Source organism: Calonectris borealis, chromosome 5, assembly GCF_964195595.1.
Source record: "Calonectris borealis chromosome 5, bCalBor7.hap1.2, whole genome shotgun sequence".
NCBI lineage: Eukaryota > Metazoa > Chordata > Aves > Procellariiformes > Procellariidae > Calonectris > Calonectris borealis.
Genome location: NC_134316.1, coordinates 12,783,022 through 12,804,582, shown reverse-complemented (window position 1 = coordinate 12,804,582; position 21,561 = coordinate 12,783,022). Strand labels below are relative to the sequence as shown.

At 45.5% G+C, this 21,561-nt stretch overlaps 1 protein-coding gene across 2 annotated transcripts in view; it reads left to right on the top strand.

Moving 5' to 3' along the window:
* RCOR1 (REST corepressor 1) overlaps nucleotides 1-21,561 on the top strand; it is an 85,847-nt gene that overhangs the window by 30,781 nt on the left and 33,505 nt on the right. Inside the window, exon 3 of one of the 2 annotated variants that reach the window (XM_075151039.1) lies at nucleotides 12,990-13,073. The exons of the other annotated variant lie outside the window; for it this stretch is intronic. Within the exon in view, the coding sequence (XP_075007140.1) occupies nucleotides 12,990-13,073 (84 nt within the window). The remainder of the gene's footprint in view (nucleotides 1-12,989; nucleotides 13,074-21,561) is intronic. 2 annotated transcript variants of the gene reach the window in all.

Below are 21,561 nucleotides of genomic sequence, written 5' to 3'. Positions count from 1 at the left end.
GCTGGTAGGGGTGCTGTGAGGATAAGGACCTGGAAGACTGTCATGGATGGGGGTGAGAGGAGGATATGCAACTGTCGCAGACGTTTAAAAGTCGGATTTGTGTGGGTTAAACTGGGCATGCTCGCAGCCTGTTGATTGCAGTTGCACACCACATCGGTGCATGACTCAGTGCTGGGTGGGATTTGATATATAAGCTTCTCATACGCTCACGTTGGCCTGAGGACAGGTGTCTGCTTCTAGAGATGGCTGCGTCGGGAGAGGAAGCTGTGCCCCCTTTTCAGCTTGCTATCTGCCGCTCTGTCAGCCAGGCCACTCGTGTAACCTCTACAAAACCAGCTTCAGGTAGAAGTGGCTGGGTAACTTTAGGTGGCTTCAGCACAGAGGTGAGGCCTCTCCTGGGCATGCTGGCACGGCCTGATTCTGCTGCTTTTGGGGAGGGCACTACCTCCAGCAGCGAGGTGCAGTAATGGTACCTTCCTGGATGTCCAGCCTCTCCACGGCACCCAGCTGGGTTTGGAAGATGTGTGTCTGCCACTGTATGTGATGGGCTTGTCTGCTTATGGCCTTGAAGAGTGTTGGTGTTTGACCCAGGTTTTAAAGAAGAATAATAATAATAATGTGAGAAATCTTTTCTGTCTTTGAGAGCTGACTGTGCCTAGCTGTTGCTGATTGATGCAGTCTACTGTGTAAAATGATTTGGTACTGCAAGAGTACAGTAACATGGAGTTTCTCTCTCATTTGACCTTTTGAGTGGACTCTTGTCTGGATGGAGACACCAGTGTGACTTATCTGCATGCCCTTCACAGTCTTGCCAAGCAGTTACATGTTCACCCAGCAGCCTTAGTTCATAAGCCATTGAGCATAGCTGGTTGTGATTGATTTTTTTTTTTTTTTTTTTTTTTCCCCTTCCCCCCTGAACTCCTGAGATGTAGGGTGAGGAGGAGGAGAAGTGCTCACATCCCATACTCTTTGGACACCGGGTTCCAGTTAGTCAGATGTGTTCCTGACTATCTCTTGGCAAGGGTTTTTGAAGCGTGGTGGAAAAAATAAACCAGTTACTTTAGGTTAACCAAGAATCTATGTTTCATACCACTGGTGCTTTCTGGGCACTCGTTACTTCCACTAATCAGTGTAAGCTATCTCAAAAGGATGCTGTCATGTGCACTTTGGATGGGTGGGAAGGGAAGAGGTGTTGCTAAAAATACCAAAAACTAATCTCTCTGCTTTGTGAACACTTGAGACTGAGGTTTTAGGTTTTTTCCTTTTTTTTTCTTTTTTTTTTTTTTTTCTTCTTGCATTGGGCAATAGGAACAGGCCAGCTGGTCCTTAGTGTGTGGGAAAGATGAGTAAAGTGCTGCTTGTTTGGGTTGCCAGTGCTTGTGCAGGCCTAGGAAGGCCAAGTTTGAAGCTTTGCAGGGGAAACCAGGTCTGCTCTGTGAGTAAGGAGGTTCACTGCTTTCTAAAGCTGGGGTGGTGGGAGTGTCTCCTCTGAGCAGAAGCAAAAGCACTGGTCCCTCCCCCGTTTTCTGTTCCTTTCCTCATTCCCCAAATGGGGAAATGGGAACATGTGGCTGGAGCTGGGAAGTGGGGAGTACTTGGGTCGGTGGTCTAAACAGCATTGCCATTTAACGGGAAAGGGAATGGGGGGAGCCGCAAGGTCTGAGAAAACCCTCCGTTGGCTTCTTGCTCCTTATGTCGCGTCACTTGGGGGAAGAAGCCTTGGGAAGTCAGAGGTGTCCTGGAACTGGGGGTTGGAGAGGAGCCACTGTGCACTTCTCACTCTCCGAATAAAGTGATGCTTGTGTATTCTCTATGTCAAATTACATATCTTGTTATTTTTGTTTCTCGCTTTTTATTTTTACTAAAAGCTGGATTGTCCTTTTGTCAGTGTGTAAAGACAGTATGTGAACAGGACGAAGGGGTGGCAGGGGGAGTGTGGGTATCTGCTGAACGGGGAGAATGGGCAACCTGTTCAGTCTTGTGACAGCATGGCTGTAAAAATGACAGGTGACACTTGTTGTTATGTGCTAAGTAATATTCGGGGAGGGGGGTGGGGTAGAGTGGAACAGCCGTTAACATGGTAGTGGTCTCCAAATTAGCTGGTGCCTTTCCAGATAAAGATCTTGGGAGTCATAGTGGTTTTTTCATCAACTCAATGGTAATAGTGAAAAGGCAAGTGTATTGTTAAAAGCTGTTATGAAAGCATCTGCGAACAAAACAGAACCTCATTATGGCATGTTTTATAAATCCTGTGGCGTACCCTCTTCTTGAACACTGTGTACAGTTCTGGTTGTGCCCCGTTTCCATCCCTCCCCCGTGCATACATGCTTCTCAGAGCTGTAAGATAACTAGATAAAGTACAGGAATTGTTCTTGTTTCCTATCTCTGTACGAGGGAGAAGCAGAAAAGCCCAGACTGTCTTGCTTGGAAAACAGATGACCGAGAGGAGTGTGGTAGAGGGTCTGTAAAACAGCAAGAGACACAGAGGAGGTGAACAGGGCACAGTTATTCTCTGCTTCTCATAAGGCAGGAAATGGGGCCACCAAATGAAATGACTGGGTAGCAGCTTCAGAGCCGAGAAGGGGGTGTGTGCATGGGCTTTCTTTGTTCTCCTTCAGACAACAAACATATAATTAAATTGTAGCACTCTGCCACAGGATGTTGTAGATGCCAAAATTACAAATGGGTTCAAAAAGGATGAGATGATTTGATGGACTTCCCCCCCCACCCCCACCCCCCCTCCTCCCATGAAGGGCCATTAAATCCAATGATGCAGATACAGTGCCAGGCTCAGGAAGTCTATCTGCTGGGTCCTCGTCTTGTTATTCCTAAGTGCTGCCCGTGAATAGTGGGCAGGACTGGGCCCAAACAACTCCTCTTGCTAGGGGTAAGGGAACACAACAGAGGACCCCGTTCAATGGGTGGGAAGAGCTGAGGGCTGGCTTAGTAAAGAAATGGAAGACCATATGAATGTGGAGCTCTGTGTGTAGGAGTTGCTGATTGTTAAGGAACAGGGGAGGCAGCAGAGTCAAGATCTATAATGGAAGGAGGAAGATGTGTTTGCCTTAGCTTTGCTTCCTCATCAGTAGACTGTTTGGCTTCGAATAGATTTGGCAGTACCTCGATATTTGTCGGCAGCACAAGACCTGGCATTTGAGGTAACTGTGCTATGTTATTGTTGTTCCTTTTCTGTATATGAAATTATATATGTGGATCTTATTTGCATACATGTAGGCGTGCCTGTGTGACTACTTGGTCACCTGAATGAAAGTGGAAGGGAAATAGTGTGGAGGGAAGGAAGGAAGGAAATCTCTTCTTGTTGGGGCAGTGTTCAGGGAGATTGAACAGAAACCAACAGTAGTTGGCTCATTGTAGCTTGGCTCAGCTTGTAGCTTGGCTCTCAGGACTAATTGTGTGCATGCATTTACCTATTTTTAACTAACTTTAAAATGGTTCACTGCGTGGCTCTGTGGAGCTCCTGCATTAATGTTTTTTGTAGGGCTGTGAGTGTGCGGGGGTTCCCAGGGTTGGTGGCAACCTGGCATGTGGGACCCAGTGTGGCAGTCATGGGTTGTGGGGTGGTATCCATAGGGTGTGTGGGACCCCCGAGGCCCCACGTGTGGTGCTTGCTTTTGTTGCTACTGACTGGCAGGGCAGCATGGGTCCAGTCCCATCCCAGTCCTCCTGATGGAGCGTTGGAGCTGCTGCGGCTCTGAACCGCAGCCTGGGGAGGCCGAGGGTGCTCTTGGTGATGTTGGGGGCGGGGGGAAGTGCACTTGGGAGGGCAGGTGGGCCTTGTAGCTCCAACTCGATGCGTGCGCTGCAGGCTTTTGCTTTGTTCTGATTGCTTGTTTTTTCTTGTGCATTCAGGATTGCTGTAGTATAGTTACTAGCCCTCCTCCTTTAAAAAAAAAAAAGTGGATGGTGCACATTTTCACATTCTTAAAAGCGCTTGCAAGAGATTTATGGTAAAATCTTAATCAAATGTGCATTTTCTCCTCTTAATTTTATACTTGATTCTCTCTTTAGATAAACTCTAACCCTTTCATGTTTCAGTACTAAACCCTGGCCATGTTTAGACAAAAGCCTGTTGTGATTAGCAGGGGTGTGCTTCTCAATACTGAGTGTGTGTGTGGATATATTCATGCTTCTGATGTTCTGTTAATTTATTTCCTGCTCCTGTATGGGTTGCAGGGCTTGTGTATGCAGAACTCGCTGCAGAGCTCAGGTTGGAATTGCATGCATGTAGAAAAAATAATTTTACACACTGAGAGTGTATATTGAAAGGCTGTTTGCTTGTATAGTTATTCAGACCTCATCTGTGGCTGCACATTGGTGCCACCTGCTTGCAGGAAAGAATGAGTGGACTCCTATTATTCAGGAAAAAAAAAACCAAGGCGAGGCCTCAACATCTGTTCTGGCTTCATTGTTCGGTCTGGCCTGGGCTGTGGGCAAAATGTAGGCCACAGCTTTTGCTTTACTACTAGCTCTTAAACTGGATAGGCATCTTGGATCAGATAGGTTCTTAGAAAAGTTTAAAATAAAATAAAAACATACAAAGATGTGAAGTTCAGACTTGGTATGGATTGAACTTGATTACTTTACAGAAAAGGAAACTGTATTGCTATCCATGCTTTTTCTCATTTTCTCTTCCAGTTCTTCTAATGGTAATAATTTTTATCACTGCAAAGTGACCTTTGTAATCATTGCTGGATGATTAATCTTTAACTGGGTAATTTTTAAAGCACTATTTTTCACACTGTTGTAATGTGTGATACTGTGGGTTTTTGTAGCACAGCACCTACAGTTATTCTGAGGCAATAGGGCCCTTCAGCCTGCATTTCCAGTGCTGCTGCTCTGTATAGAAACCCAAATAGTTGCCTTTGTTTCCTTAGGCAGATACAAAAATGCCCTCAGAACTTTATTTGCATATAGATTATAGTGCCAGCTGGGTGTAGTCATGTATAGGAAGAGCTAACCGCTGCTTAATTTATAAGTTTTTAATTAAAAAATGTTCCTCAACTTGCAGGATTCCAGTCTAAAATGTTCTGCTGCATTTCATGCTGCTACAGTGTGTACAAAGATGTATTTCTATGAGGTACCAGCTACTATAAGCAGTCCTCAGAAAACACGAATGAAAGGGCATCACAAGCATTATCTGCTGACTTGGGGAGAAGTCACATGCAGAAGGAAGTGGGAATAGGCAGCAAAGTTATGTCTTTGAGTTGCTGTTGAGACACCAGTGCCAGCAGCGGGGGAGGAAGGCAGAAAAAGCTTTTCTTCTGACTATTTTGTTTGAATTCTCTTGTGCCACATAGGTATTTTGTTGTTGGATCGCAGTTGTGCATTTACAATTACACTGTGAGCCTGAGTAATATCAATGAACCAGTGAGAGCGAGTTTTTTAAACTGCAGGAACCAGTGCCTCCCTTGTCTTATTTTGTTTAATAGTCATCATGGGTCCTGTTAACATGGGATTTTACCCTATGCAATAAATATAAGGTCCGCATTGATAAAGAAAATGCAGGGTTGGGAATGGAAGCACTTGTTTAATCTCACTTCATTAGAAGTAAATACATTTAGACTTGGTCCAAAACTGCTTTAAGCAGCATTCAACAGCTAAGTTATTATATGTCAGCTCCAGCTCTTCCCCAAACAATAAAAACATCTATTCACCTTTGGGTATTATACAATGCATGTTTTATATATAATGCTGAGGGTTACATATTAAAAGGAAAAGGTTTTTCTTAGTCTTTCTTTTTAAACCTTCAATATGTGATTTAAAAATGAGTTAGTACCAGTTATCGGGGGATCAATAAGTGCTGTTAGTAATGCAGTAGCCTTTGTAGGTGGGAATCTTGCATCCTGTACCTTGGAGATTTCAGTTGTTGTTGTGTAAACTTTAATAACTTCATGAAATACGTTGTTTAGATCTGGAAATCTTTTCTTACCTGTTGCCTTGCAAAAGATCAGTACCTGAAGAATTCCCTGTACTTCTGTGGCAAGTGCTTTTTACACTTTTATTTGCCCATGTTTGCCTTCCAGAGAAGGTACAGAAGTGTGTATCTGTATGGAACACCTGACAGTGGACGTGCTTTTCTGAGTTACCTTTTGCTGTTTCTAAATAACGGAGGAACTGACTAGCAGCAGATTCCCACTCTTCATGGTGTGTGTTGCAGCGCTCTCACATAGTCATGTGTTAATGTGTTTTGCTTTGAAACTCGGAGGGCTTCAATAGCTCTGAAATGCCTTGTGCAAACAGCAACAGCAAAAACTCACATCAGAGACTACGGAAAGAGTTATGGAGAAGGAAGAATGGGGAGGCCTCCGGCAGAGCTTCACCCCGACTTGGGCAGGATGGAACTGGGAGCAAAGTGTGTCTTGGCATCTGCAGCAGATGAGGATCATCTCTCTGAGGGGTCAGTATAGGTGCCAAAAGCAAAGCGCTCTTGAATGGCTCACAGGCGCAGCTGGAACATGCAGCATCCTTGGGGAGAGCTGCAAGACAGAGCAGCTCCCTCAAGTGCAGGAACTCCAGTGGGAGCTGGCACAGCTACCTTGCACAGAAGCAAAATAACAGGCGACAGAGTGATTGGTGGCTCTTTGAGAGGCCTCGGCTCCCATTGAGTTTATTCTGGCATGTTTCTTCTCTAACTTGGAGAAGAAAAATAAAATGGGATGTGTCAGGCTGGAGCTGCGCAGCGCTGGGCTGCTGCTCGCTGGCAGGCTCTGCCTTCCTGCCTGCTCTTCATGTATGCTGTCATTTTACCAGCGGTCCTTAAGACAGCCTAAACTGGTGCTATGATTGACAGAGGTGTCCTACCTGTCCCTGCTTCTTCATTCCCCTTCCTTGTTTCTTAGGATGTGCGGTAGAAAACTATGAACTGTTACGAGTTAAAGCTAACTGTTTTTTTTTTTGTTGGGTTACTTTTTTTTTTTTAAGCTCAGGTAGATTCCCTGCTTTGGTTTGTCAAACAGGTATTGGTGCTGGTGGAAGGGGAAACAGCCTCCCTCCCTCCTTCTGCAGTGGTGCTGCTGAACCATCACATTGGGGTGAAGCTCTGCGGGGTGAAGGCAGAGAGGCCCCTGTCCACGTGGGCTTGCTGCTCCCTGTGCACCCGCTTGGCTGTTTGTCTCATCTTGCAGCCAGTTGATTTGATTTAATAACAGGGGGAAATGCTGTTTGCCTTCTATTTTGCCAAGTTACTTTTAGCGAATGTGCTTGGCTTGGAGGGATAAATACCAGAGTCAACACAGGATGGTGGGGGAGAGGCAGGGAGCATATGTCAGGAGAGCAGAGCAACGCTGGCTGAGCAGGACCTCCTCTCCCTTCAGAAGAGGTGTTGGATGGATTGAAGCTGTGAAGTGCAAGCTTCACCCTTTGGCCTTTTGACACAGCTCTTCAGAGGCTCTTAGTTCATCTCACCAAAAAGGGATTTAGGTGGGACGAAGGGAGTGGTATTACTGCCAGGCACAACTTTTCTTGTGTACTGATGCCATCTGCTCCATAGCTAACTTGAAATTGGGGAGGGGTCAGAAGCATGGGGAAGGTACTCTCTGACCTGTAGCAGGGACTTTATGTGTGTGGTGCAGTGGCCTTTGGTAGTTTCTGTTTGGAGACGTGCCCGTTTCCCTTTGCCTGTCAGTTGTCCTGACTTCACAGCACCTGGTAGAGGTGGGGAGAGAAGCACACTTGTTGCTTTCAGCCCCACTTTGTTGTCCATTTGCAGCAACTCTGCTGAGCGTGGTGGCTGAGGAGCCTGCAGGGCACGTGCGCATGTCTTGGCTCTCTCGCAACGTTCTGGAGAGAGCCTGAACAAAGATCTGTGGTTTCATGTCAACACAAATGTATTCATGATGACAAACTCTGCAGCACGTTCAACACTGAGCTTATTCATACAGTCCTGATTCCAGCACCAGTAATATTTTGGTTTGCCTAAGAGAAAATACAAAGTTATAATATCTGCAGATCCCCTCAGATGTGAGATACTTGTGTATTTCTTGGTATAGGGAGGGGATTTAGACCCAGGGTTTAAGGTAATCGACACATCAGAGGGCTCGCAAGGGTATTTAGGGCTTGGTGTCCTTTAAGAAGTTCCTTGCAAGGAACTTGCAAGTTCCACCTTTCTCCTCTGTTTCTGCAGAGGGTCATGGCAAGGTTGACCCTCTGCTCTCTGACTTGGAGTAAGTGCAGCAGAGGAATGTGGCTCTGGGAGGAAGGGAGTGGGTTTTAAGAGTTTTGGTTTGTTTTGTTGTTTTTTTTGTTTTTTTGACAAAAAAAAATCTCTTTGCTCTCACTTTACTCTTTGTTCTCCTTTTCCTTTGTGAGCTGGAATCACTCAGGTTTGGGGTCTAAGGTGGATTTACCCCTGAGGCTTTAAACTGTGTGGGTGGTGGTGGGAGAGCAGGACTGACACCTTTCTGTATGCAAGTGAAAATTGGACAGACAGATGCTTGGGAGTGAGGCTGTCCCATGGAGTAACCTTCACAGCAGGGGAAAGACATGCTTTAAAGAACTGTCAAGATTTTTTTTTTCTTTTTTTTTTTTTTTAAATCTGCCTAATGCCTCTTGGAGTCTGAACTGACTGCTGCTGCTGGTTGAAACCTCTGTCTTGTTTTTCTGTGGGGCAGTCTTGCAACAGCTTTCTAAAAGTTGGGGAAGAGCCGTAGCTGCTGCAGGTTGGGGTTTCACGTCCTTGCAATGTGCTGCTCTTGCGTGTGCCAGGCTGGTGCTGTAGCACAGGCAGCCCCCGGGGATGGAGAGCCTCAGCCTATGGGCAGAAGTGGTAGGAACTCCAACGGCAGTGTTCCCTCTCTGCTGTGCAAATCGATATATTCCTATACACCGTGTAGTCGACTGCATGCTGGTGTTCAGATGTGCCCTCACAGCTCCAGGGGGAAAAAAAAAGCCCCCACAACTTCTTTTTAGAATAATGTTGATACATGGGTATTCTGCCCTGCGTCATCGCCTCCCTCGTACAGTTGAACTATTTGGGCTTGTGCAGTAAACCACACCTGTAAATGGGACCAAGTTTAAAAATAACATTTTCTTCACAAAGTGAGTTTTAACCTGGATCAGTTCCCTCCTGTGTTTCAGCGTGTAGTCCATGGGTTAGGGGTACATTTGGGGGATGAGGGAAGAGAGAGGGATGGGAACTGCTGTGGAAAAAGCAACGCGATACTGTGGTTGGGGCACTTCTCTACTTGGGTAAAGGCAATGGGAGCTTGCATCCCCTGTGAATTCTGGCAGTGGAACAAAATTTAGGGGGTGCCGCTTGTAGTAGAAGGTCTTTCTCTTGGGGATGGAGCAAGCATCCATGATTCCTCCCAGACTTGGGACAAATGGGAAAGCCAGCAGTGGGAAAGTGATTACAGAGTGTTTGCTCCCACAACAGCTGTGATAGGGAGTTGATGGCTATGGCAAAGACTTTACAAACACCTGGTGGGTAGCCTCTATGAAAGTGCAGGATTAACTGAAATGTCACATGATCTCATCTGCCAATATACAGCTTCTCTAAACACAGGTTGCACTGGTTTAACTGCAGTTCCTTAAACAAGCAAACCCCATTGATCCTAAATTGATCTGTTCCCCTAAAAAAGAGTAACCCTTGCCCTCCTTATGTGGCTATTTTTATACGAAATATATAATGGATTAAATTGAATTAGCTTTTTAGCTTTGTCACTGAAGTGTAGAATGTTTGAATTCACCCTGGTATCCTTTGTCCAGAAGCAGGGGATGGGGTAAGGAATTCCCCCGTGTTGGTGGACCTTGCAGCTGTGCTTGGAAAGATGCAGGAAAAGGGTGTAATAACTGCTCTGCTCTAAGCCCCCTCTTCTCTTCTGGTGGCTGTTACTCTGAAATAACCATTTCAATATGCTTCCAAATTCTGAGCAAGCTCTTAAGCTCTTCCTTGCTATGTCATGTAGCAAGAGTACTTGTGCTGCATGTATTTATGATGGAGTCAACACTGGTCAACTGAAGAATGCCTGACCTGTCTGCCTTGTGTGCAGGGGTAAACATGGGGGCTGTGGGCTTGAGAAGGGGTGATGGGGAGGATGTGGTGCTGGAAGGTGAAGGAGCTGGGTGGCAGGCTAAGTCACCTCTGATGTTAGAGAGGGAGTCTCGGCCTCTGTGGATGTTTGAGGAACACACCACCACCACCCCACCTTCTATGTGTGTTGGCATTTAGGTGCTTCTGTCCTTTGCAGAGAAGCATGAGTTTTAACTTAAGCCTGCTGTGTGCCTTGCACTGGCCTCTACCTCTGTCGAGGAACGAGGGCTGAGGGTGGACAGGTGTGGGCTTGGGTGGAGAGGCAGGGCGGGAGAGATGTTTTGGGAATACCGGAGGTGCTGCTTCACACATGTTTACAAGTGCAGTGTAACTTGGCTGGTTGTTGCTACCGAGAGGCTGGAGGGAGGCAGAGGGGAGGAAGCTGGGCTGTGGGAACTGGGCAGAAGGGGGTCCTGAGGATTGCGTGAAGCCCAGCATTTGCAGGGGGTTCTTGTTCTGGGTGCAAGGCCCAGCGAGTGATTTACCCCGGCTCCTAGGGAGGCGATGTGGGGCTGAAAGGAGGTAGCTCCTAGCCCAAGGCACTGCCTTTGCAAAGGGAGGTCCTGGGTTCCTGGGGGAGGACGAGGAACACATTTCACCAACCCTGCTTGGGTGCCATGAGGTCCTGCAGTACCTCCCTGCACTGGTTGTCACCTCCCAGGGCTAGCTGCAGTTCACAGCCAGGAAGGCTGCGGTGCTCCCTCTGCAATGCCCCAAAGCGTAACTTGGGGTTTTAACCGTGGGAGGTGAAACTTCACCCACCTTACTGTGGGTGAGCTGAGCTAGCGGCGCTCTGCTCCTGAAAGGGACAGCCGGGCTGGGACGTGTGCCTGACGTGTCAGGAGGAGGTTCAGCCTGCTAAACTAGGAGAAAACTTTTACCTTTTCCTGAGTTAGGTGGGTTTTGCTAGTTCAGTGAGTGAGACTGTGGTAAAGCCAGGCTGACAATTTGCCTTGTGTTAAGCCTCGCTGGCAGAATTTGGGCATCAGGCTCCTGAACTACGGTGGGTTACTGGGAGTGCGTTGGGATTTGGGTAGAAAGTGTTTAACTTCCTGGAGACCTGACTGATGATTTCTGTCTTTGAGTGTTTTTATGGGATGAGAACGTGCTTTTCAGTGTAGTGCAAAGTGAGGAGACAGACTTTTTTCCTTTCCGCGTTTTGAACCCTATGCTAGACTTAGTAGGACAGACCATCCTGGGTAGGGAGAGTGAGGAGCAAAATTTGATAAAGGGGAGGCTTAAGGTTGCCTCTTTCTTTGCATTCCCGACCTAGACTTGAAATAAGGGAGAAAGTAAAATTTAATCCCCAATGTTTCAAGACTTTTTTTTGTGAAGTTGTAATTTTAAATTCAGTATTGTAACTTTAAATTCGGACACCCTTTGTTTTGTGTATAGACCTGGTCTCTACCCCCCATCTCTCCCCACCAGAGGCTGTTGTTGTCTCTTCTCACTCCTGTTTTTCTGCCTAGTGTAGAAAGCAATGAACATGCAGAGTGGACAAAATATCTTGTATGTGCAGTTGCTAACCTTACTTAAAAAAAATAAACTCTGTGAAAGATAATAATTGTGTTTGTCATGAAAAAAATTGTTAGTTCAATGTAAATATGTTGCTGGCAACTGGTTATTTTTAATACATGCTATTTGTGCTTTAAATTTAATGTTAAAATACTTTTGTCATCTAAACCCTGACTGCTCTTAGCTGAGCAGATTTCACGTTAAAAACAGTAATCAAACCATGAGTGTTCATAGCATTGTAATTACTAAACTTTCTGATGTGTTCAGATGAGCAGGGGCTGGATGCTGGCAGGCCTCTTTCTGCTGCAGCGGAGACATGTGAGCAGATAATGTTCTGATTTCATACCCTGTGCCATGAGACAGCGTCGTGGCATTGCATCGTTCGTGTTACTAGATCTTTTCTGACCTGTTTGTTTAATGCCTCGTGAAGTGGTGGTTATATGTCTAATTGCACAGCGCAGAGAAAATAGCATTGTGTTGAAATATTGCATAAAACTTCAGCGTTATGTGACGTTTTGTAGTGGAAGTAGTACTGTAGGCACTCGTTCATAACAAGACCTGCAAGTTTCTCTTGGCTAGGGTGGGTAGTTGAGCTGGCTGTGTGTGTGCTGACTCAACGGAGCAAGTTTCTTTCTCTTCTCATCCTCCTCCTCATTTGACTGCTTGTGACCGAACAACAGCAGATTCACAAGAACTCGCTGTTGAAATGTACCTTAGCTTGAGGTTGCTCTTTAAAACTACGTGCAGCTGTGGTTCTTCACTTGAGACTTTCAGAGCTCTCGTGCCAGCCAGGTGTTAAGTTGGTTAAAAATGGACTTGCTTTCTGAGCGTGCGTATGTGTACGCAATGTGGGTTTGAACGCACAAGAATTTCTCTGGAGCGTTGAACAGAGGACCTGATTCTGACCTGGGGGACCCCATTCCTGTCTGTATGGGGGATGGAGGCACAGAAGGGCTGCTGAGGCAGGGGAGGAGGTGCTCAGAAGTGAAATCCGGGAGGTTCATGCATGTGTCTACCCTGAAGTGTTAATCGAGCTGCACAGTACGGTCTCATGATGTCAAGGGCTGGGAGCCTGCTGCCTGAGCCTAGCTCCTCCCTTTTTCATTTAATGATGTCTGGAAGAAAAATAATCAAGTATGCTGGAAGAGAAACATTAATTAACTTTTAATTTAGATCCAACGTATGCTTCTTAGAGTACTGCATGAAAGAGTGAGTGTGCAGTATCTGTCATGTTATACAGGGGATGATGCATTGAAGAAACGAGGAAAAGCCTCAGGTCGAATGGGAAGATGGGGTTTTAACTCTGTGGATGGGTTTTGTATCTTGATTAAAAGCTGCAGATGTGTGATAAGTCACTTTTGTATCCATTTTGCATCTGAAATTACTTTCTCTGTAACTTGGTTTGTATCTGTTTTCTCTTAAGCCAAACTTGCAAGGCGAAGTCAGGAGAGAGAGAATCTCGGCATGCTGGTCTGGTCACCTAACCAGAATCTGTCTGAAGCAAAATGTAAGTCTCTTCAAATACTTTTATTTCCTGCTTCCCTTACATGTATCACTTCAAGAATGCAAAGTTGCCACTTTCAGTAGAGAGGTTATGTCTGTGAGCTTTCCATTATGATTTGAAATTAATTTGAAAAAAGAAAAGCCTACAAAGCAATCCCCCAGAAGAGCTTTGTTCCCCAATGGGCAGCTGCTCAGAGCGTCAAATCCATGGAGGCAGAGAAAGCAGGAGAAACGTGACGCACTTTCTTCCTGGGTATGAATTCTTTAAGGTACTTATCCATGGGCCTACACGATCTGCTTTTTTGCTGGTGGTGCTGTAGAAGACGACAGAAATAACTGGGGAAAGCAAAATGAAAAGTATTTGGCGGGAGGGAATATATGCTAATTAGTAGTACCTTTTTCCCCACAAAGACACAAATAAAATTCACATCTGGAGCCCATGGAGGTTTAAATGCCAGAACAATTGCAGTGCCTTGGAATTCCACGTGAGGGCAATTACTGTGTGTGTCTGGGAACAAGCCTCAGTGCTGCTGCCAGATGGCAGAACTAGTGTTTGAAAGGTTTGTCTAGCTACAGTTCTCCTCATGAATAAGTAGGACTCTTTGATTAAAGGGCTGCTGTTTGAATGCAGTAACTAAACCTAAGTGCTTTTGGGGAAGGGAGGTGAAAGGAGCTATTTTTGACTTTGTGCTTGTACCCTTTTTTCCTCCTTTCTGATTCTGGGACTAAGAATAAGAAACTTGCATTCCTGTTCCTCTACAGTTGTTTGTGGTGGCACTATTAAGTTGATATCTGGTTTTCCCCTAGACCCAAGGGTTAAGATGCATCACAAGACAATTGTGAGGATGTAGTGGCATTTGCAAATTAAGGCAGCAGAGATTGTGCACAAACTGGCTCTGTCATGAAAGGGTTGGGCTCTGCCCTGGGGCATTTGTTCTACTGAGCAAGTTGCCCCTTAAATTACAGAAGGATGATGGTACTGTGATCTACAGATAAAAAGGGCTTTGCAAGGATCATGTCTGCCTTCTCTCCTACCAGTGGTGTCTTGCCTGCTCCCTGCTGGCTATTGGATGCTGAACTAAATAAGACTGATGAGGAGAGGGATATATTTGACTGTTATCTACAGCTAGAAACCTCTAAAAGGTGTCAAAACAAGAAACTGTTGCTTCCACCAAAAGGAATGACTGTTCATGGGTCGCCTGTGACACAGAAGATTCCTGTAGCTGCCTCTCAAGTCTTGAGAGTCTTTTGAATCTCAGCTTAGCTTTGGAACATTTAACTCCTGCCTGATAGGAAACAGGTTTCTTGGAGAGGGAAGAGAGAATGGAGGAGGAAAAGGAGTGAAGATATGTGGAATTGAGTAAAATAATCTGTGACTGAATATTCTGTGGCAATTTGCACAAAAATATGCAAGGCTATTATAGACCATAAAGAGGATATAATATCTGCTAAGAAGATGTCATGAACCTAAGAGGTAATTAAAAATTTAGTATGACATTAATAAATAAAAACTAGGTGGCAGTTGACTGTTGCTGCTACAATAAAAAAGTTGGGGAAAACAATATGAATGTAAGAAGAGGGCAAGAAGAAATTTCTCAAAAGACTCAAAATTGTAGTAAGAGTGTAGGCTCATCAGTGATTTCACCTTCCAAAAAAGATACAGAAAAAAATTAATAAATATTTCATATAGTGTTTTGGGGAGAGAAGTATGATGCTCTTGCACATGACACACAAAGTATCTCCCAGGCGCCTAATATAGAGGGATGGAGTTGGGAAATTCAGCATCTAGTAGTAGTAAAAAAAACAAAGGAGCTTTGGGAGAGGTGGCTGAGGGGACCTTGGGGTGCCAGGAAAACTCCAGCAGATGGGGAGAGGGCAGTTGTGCAGGGAATGAGAGAACAGGGTAAGAGTGGGCTGGTTGGTCATTGCTTTGTCTTGTGTCAATTTGAGCTGACACTAGCAAAAGGTATCAGTTATTTCTGTCTCTACCTGGCATTACTTAAAAATGCACTGTGAAAAACAAACCCTGCTGAAGGTAGCTGCTTTTGTTCTTTTTGAGACTAGAAATGGATTGATCGGTAGAAATAACTTCATAGCTCTAATGTATTCAGCCAGCTGTTAGACATTGATTTGCTACTGCATGAGATTCTGATTCAATCCCCGTTCTTTTCAAAAGACGGGAACCTCCTCCAAAACACCAGTGCTCTGCAATGGCTGTAGAGCATTTACTAAATGTATTGCAAGCAGAGTCCTCTAGTCTGTTTTATGGTTTATGAAGAAAGAACATCAGGGGACAGGATTCAGCTACTCTCAAGTTCACTGACGAGTCTTGGCATTGTTGATAGTGAATCCTAATTAAATGGGGTCCGTGGGGGTGTGTGAGAAGACTGATGATGATCAACATTTCCATCAGTGATATGGGAATTGATACAGGATTGCTGCGGAGAGAAATTGAGGATGAGCCATAGCCTGACAGGATGGTAAATGAAATGAATGCTACCGATAGTCTTGTGGAGTGCTTTGGGTCTTTTCCTAACTTGAACTGATGCCAATGCAATGGGCTTTTAATGACCCAACTGCAGGGTTATGAATCTCAGTACTGAAAGCTCTGGCCTTATCTTCTGCATCAAGGCTGATGTTTGGAAAGAAGTGGCTTGGAGAGCAATTTTGGGGACACAGTGGGCAGGTAATTTGACAAAGCTTCCCGGTGTCCTGCTTGACTCAATGGATGATGTGGGGGTAAAGAGAGTGAGGTAGTCACTGGAACGGTTTGCTGTCTCTGCACCCAGCAGCATTCAGGAAAATGAACCTCAGAATAGTGACTTTAGTGTCGAAAAACTGAGAAAAGGATGGAGATGGGAGCTAGTGAAACGTTTTGGAAAATGAAGACTCCATCTGTTCAACTTACTGAAAAGAGACTGAAAGGGGACTATTGTCAATTATTTTCTCAAAGGGAAATTTTGACATAGTAAGAGACGTGCATAATACAAACAAATGGCTACAAAATAAGTCCACATGGACTGGAATGAAATGCCTGAGTGTGGGGTTTTTTTTGTGATTGATTATTGGAAGTTATCCAGGGAAGTGATGGATTCTCTATTTCTTGATGCCTGTTTTTTAAAACATGGGTTTTTGTGATGTGTGTGTTATCCTTGGTGGGAGGAATCATTGGCAGTGTGAAATGGCAAGTGGAAGGAGCTGTGGTGTCCAGGAGGTTGGTGTAGCCACTTGGGCTGTAAGAACTATGAATCCTAGCTCGCACATCATTCTTAATTTTGCTGTTCAGGTTGAAGCGTGAGTGAACAAATCCTTCCCATCAGCAGCATGTTGATACCTGGTCTAGTTACTTTCATTTGTACTCCAAAGCCTTTAATCCATCTTGTGCCTGTTCTTGTGGTAAACTCTTTAAAAGTCATAGGTCTCTTCTCTGTTCCTGTGGCTGGGGCTCAATGTGAAGATGGAAGTTAGTGCAGCACATGTTAGCTGTCAGCTTGGAGTGAACTGGCACCTCTCGTGAGCAGGACAGTTCTGTACAATCAGTGAAACTCTTGGAAGCCACCTCCAGTAAAGGTGAATCTGTGCTGCAAAACACTGTGAGCAGATCTGTGACAATGCTCAGAGCAACGCACACTGACGGGTTTGGCAGAGGGCTGGCCAAAGTGGCGGAGGTTGTGGGAGGGTCTTCTGTGAGCTGCTGAAATGAATCCTGGAAAGACCAGTGTTTCAACCAAGACCTGGTGGATATCTGCATGCCTGATGCTCCAGGCTCGTACAATTAATTAAAGCTTGTTTGGGTCCCATGCATCCTATATGCTGGAGCAATGTTTTAATCCTGTTGGAGAAACCTTTTGCCTGGATGCCATGAAATGATGGTTATGGTAGAGAAGATTAAAACAAACAAAAGTATGTGTTGGCACATTGATCACTTTTTTTTATCCTCTGCCTTGTTAACCATTAAACCTGGGTACAAACCACTTACTGCCTTGCCCATATTAATACCAAAGTGGAATGGTGCCAGCAGTTCCATATCTACTGCCAGACTTCTGCCTTTGAGGGGTCACTTGCATAGTACTTGCCACCATTAGTGAGTAGTTCACAAAGTTAGCCCAAAGCTAGAAGTTTGTCCTGTCTCTTTTGAAGAAGAAAGAATTGTCATTGTGCAGTAACTGAACATTTGGACTTAAAATCACTGTGCTCCCCTTCCAGCTCTGCTCCAAATACCCCGTGTGCTGTGGCTAGTGTTGCACCCTTTACAAGGACCTTGCTCTTAAAATGAGACTCCTGAGAGGCTTTCTGAGGACTTGGTGCCACGAAGGGCAACTGTTCTGGCTGTGCTGGGACACTGTCATAGAGGGCGGGGAAGGAGACAGGGAGAGAGGAGGAGGAGCGAGGCCTTGAGCAAGGTGACATTGAGGAGCAGGAACAGCTAGGTGGAAGACAGGCATCTGCTCTTTGAGTGGCATGTGGGGAAGGAGGGGGGAAATAGTGAAAAATGCATTGTAATGATGCTGTGGAAATCTTGCACAGGATAGAGCTGGGCCAGCATGAAGCTATTAATAAAACAGCAGTGTCTCACTCTGTGCCAAGTACGCCAATGGGTGGAACCATAAAAATGACATTGGGTTGGTTTAGGAGTGAGCAAGTGCTGGCATGCTGCAGCTGCCCGGGAGCAAGGGATGGAAACCAGGCGGGAGGATAGGATGTGATGATTGCTTTTATGCATCTGCAGTTCAGAGGTGAACTACAAGAGGAGAAAGATGTATTGTTTTGCTTGTGATAAGCTCTGTTTTGAAAGTAATTTTTCTGCTCTCTTCTGACAGAATACGTGTGCCGCTAGATGGGAGTTTTGGTTTCTCACTGATGTCTTGGTGGGTGTCGCCAGTGGATTTATGGGGTGTCACTGAGGCAGGCGCTGTCCCTAATAGCCATGGGACAGTGGGTGGTGGACGGCAGCTGAGTCCCCTGGTCTTGCAGTGCTGCTTCTGTTTGACCTGATGGTTGATCGGCCTGCCAACTTCGGACACTCACAGTCCCTCCCTCCCTTACCCTGTGGCATCTCTTCCTGCGAGACTGCAGCTGGCTCCCTGCTTTACATTATGCCTGCCCTGGTGCACTTGGAGAGAATTTAGGCAGCCTCCTTTCCCCCCTACGGAGGGGAGGCAGAAGTGCCCAGGGAACATGGGGGCAGAGGAATGACGGAATTAGGTGAAGCAGCGAGTGCCTCAACATCCTTGTGATGTGTTTGGCCAAACCCCATGGTTGGGGGGAAAGGGAGGGGTCCCTAAATGTGCTGCAAAACCTGATGCTGGGAAGGCAGCGATGTGCCAGCTGAGGCTCTGATGGAGGAAGAAATGCTGGTTGCTATGGTTACTAAGGATATTAACCCTGTGGTGTCTGCATGGACAAGGTTTAGTTAACTGTGCCACAGGCTGGGTAACGGTTTGGAAGCGTGGAGCAGCGGTGCTCCACCCTAAGAAGCTGTGAGTTGGCATTCAGGATCTTAAAAGCCTATGTCCCAACCAAGTCTGTAAGCGTGTCCTGGTCATTAGTGTGTCAACAGCCTTCTTTGAGTGAGAGTGAGTTTTGGTTGCTGTCCTCTGTTGTGAAGGTGAGGTGAATTCCAAAATTTCTAAGGGCAGGTTGCACGTTTAAGTGGCTAGAGTCTGTCTCCAGCTGTAGTTCAAGAAGAGGTAATCTTTGCATAGAACAGGCTATGATTATTCTTCAGTTTCTCTTTTGAAGGGGATGTTAAACAAGCTTGGAAATCACCTTTGTCTGAATTTTCTAACTTAAAATGACTGCCAGAGTAGAGGACAGGAAAATCTTTGTCTTCTCAGGTTGCTGAGTGTGTCTGATTGTTTTGTGTGGCAAGTTTTCAGTGTGTAGCTGAGCCATAGCTGTTTTAAGAAGGGCTTCTGCTTGAACATATCGTTTCCCCCTCAGCTCACTTATTTTGGCCTATGAATTCTGTGGACATACAAGCCCATCAACTATCGTCATCAGTTCTCATTTTCCTTGGGGCGTAGGGTGCCCTAGCAATCAATAAATGTGAGTGGAAAACCACAAATGGGAGAGAGTAGACTGGGGAAAGTGTTGATCTTAAAATCTCCCTTTTAAAGAATGAAGCCCCTATTTAACAGGATGCATTTAAAATGGAAGGGATTAATGCTTCAGAGGTACCCAACAGCCACCCCCTCGTGGGTGCACAGGCACCCCTGCCCCGGGCAGAGCAGTGAGGGAGAGGATGTAGTTGGGTGTGTATTCAGCATCAGCAAAGCTGCTTTTTAAGTCCCTCCTCTCCATCATGCTGTAAACAGGATCCTTGAAACACTTGGAATTGTGGTTTTGTTTTTGGTCCTCTCTCCCCTCCAACCCCTATAGTTTCTGTGACCTGGTTTATAACACAACCCCACGAAAGGTTGCGCTGGCACTCAGTGAGAGTGCAGCCAGCTTGGTCAGGGATAGGAGAGTGGGAGCTGCTTAGGCTTTGCCACCTGAGAGAAAAGTATTGTTGAACTCTTAGCTGAGCTTATACCTTTTTTTTTTTTTTTTTTTTTTGTGCTGGCTAGGTGCTGTGGGAGATTTTGAAAGGAGGACTGTATCTATTGTGCTTTTCTTGTTTGGGGTTTTTCTGCTTGTTCATGTCTGAGGTTTTTTGTTGAGGTGGGGTTTTTTTTTGGTAGTAGGAAAAGTGTTGGCTTTAAAAAATAGCTGCCAGGTAAAGCCAAGACTTCCAGGTCTCTGAGGGGTGGACTTCAGGGATTATAACTCTCGCCTGAAGCTAGGTGCTTACCTTTTGTCACTCAAGTGAAGACAGCAAAAAAACCAAACTTATGATCTTGCTGTTTGTATGTGCTCCTTCCCTAGAAATATCAGTTTGTTGGCTGTCCCAGTGACAGCAAAAAAGATTAATGGAAAAGCAGGATTGGGTTTGTTTATCCCTAATCCAAATTTCATATTATGCAGTAAACCTGGCAGCTGTGAAGCTTGGATGCCAATACAGTAGCTGAAGAATACAACTCCATGAATTTAGAAATGAGAGAACTGGTGTTTAATTTAAGATTCTGCTTGAGTTTAGCTGTAGAAATAATATAGTCACGGCCATTTCTCCCAGCAGCTGCAGTTGCTGCACTTCAGAAAATGCTCAAAAGGTGAAGGTGAAGGGATGCAGTTTTTCATTTTAGCTGAGGCAACTTTTGGTGTTTATAGTAGCAATATTGTGAACAACAAAAAGAAGATACCAGGCTTTCAAAGGCTATGGGTGTATCCCAGAAATGGCTGAGTTGCTTCAAACTTAGCTGCAGTTTCCCCTTTGTTCATCATCCGCTGTGCTAGTTGCTGTTGCAATGCTGTGTGGAAATCTCAGAGCAGCTCTTTCATCATTATTGCTGCAGGTTGATATTTCTGGATCCTGAATGCATATTTAAATTAAGATGAGGTTTTAACCCTTTCAGCAGTGGTTTGTATTGCAGCCAGGAAAGCAATTTAGTTTGAAAGGACTAGGGTGTATGTTTGGGATGGATTTCACCCAAAGTACAGTGGATTGGTTTGTTTGGTTTTTTTTCTTTTTTAAACAAAAACAAAATAACAACAAAACCCAACCAAACAAAAAAAAAACAACCAAAACAACCCACAGACAAAAAAACTGAAGAAGAGAAAGTGTTGGAGAGTATCCAGGAAAAGGATGTCTTATCTAAGGTAGCTGTGTTATCCTGGAGGAATTTTTGCTGCTGTGCTGGGAGGGGGGGCAGTCACCAGTTTCTTCATGTGCCTTGTTCTCTCCTGCCACCTGTTTGTTCCTCCTTTTTACTGCAGCGTGAAACAGGCCTTCTCCGAACCTGTCGAGATGACCCAGTTTGAAAATGCCGACTGCCGCTACTGTTGCTGCTGCGGGGATTGAACTAGTGCTGGTGCTAGGAAGAAGCTTTTTTCCTAAGAGAAGTTTAGAGACAAGATGACGTGGATGTAATGGAGTGATGATAGCCGTGTTAAGAGTTACGCTGGCAGCGAGCCTTGATCTGAAATACGTTTGGGAGCAGTCCTAACCAGCCTGATAGGCTCTGTTTGAGTTGTAGGACCAGTATGACGAGAACTAGCAGGCTGCAGCTACATCGTGCTGCTTGGACCCAGCCCTGGGATGGGCTGAGTGCGCTCCAGTCTTGCTGGTCTTGGTGGGAATGGCAGGCTCAGAGCATTTCAGAGGACTAGGTCTTTTTTCCTCACCTCTTATGTCTTACTGTAGCTGTGAGGGAAGAATAAGAAGGGTCAGGGAACTGGAGGGTAACTATGATTTTTTTTTCCTTCCCCCCTGCCCCAAGCAGGTTAGTCAGGAAACGAACCAAGTGCACGTTTATAGGGATATGATGAGAGCTGTGCGCAGGCAGGGAGGAGCTCTTGGGGGCTATGTCCTCCACTGAGGAATGCTCGAAGAGGTCATGGTCATAACAGCTTGCTGTGATGAGTTCATGTGCTGCTGAGTGTGACCTTTATAG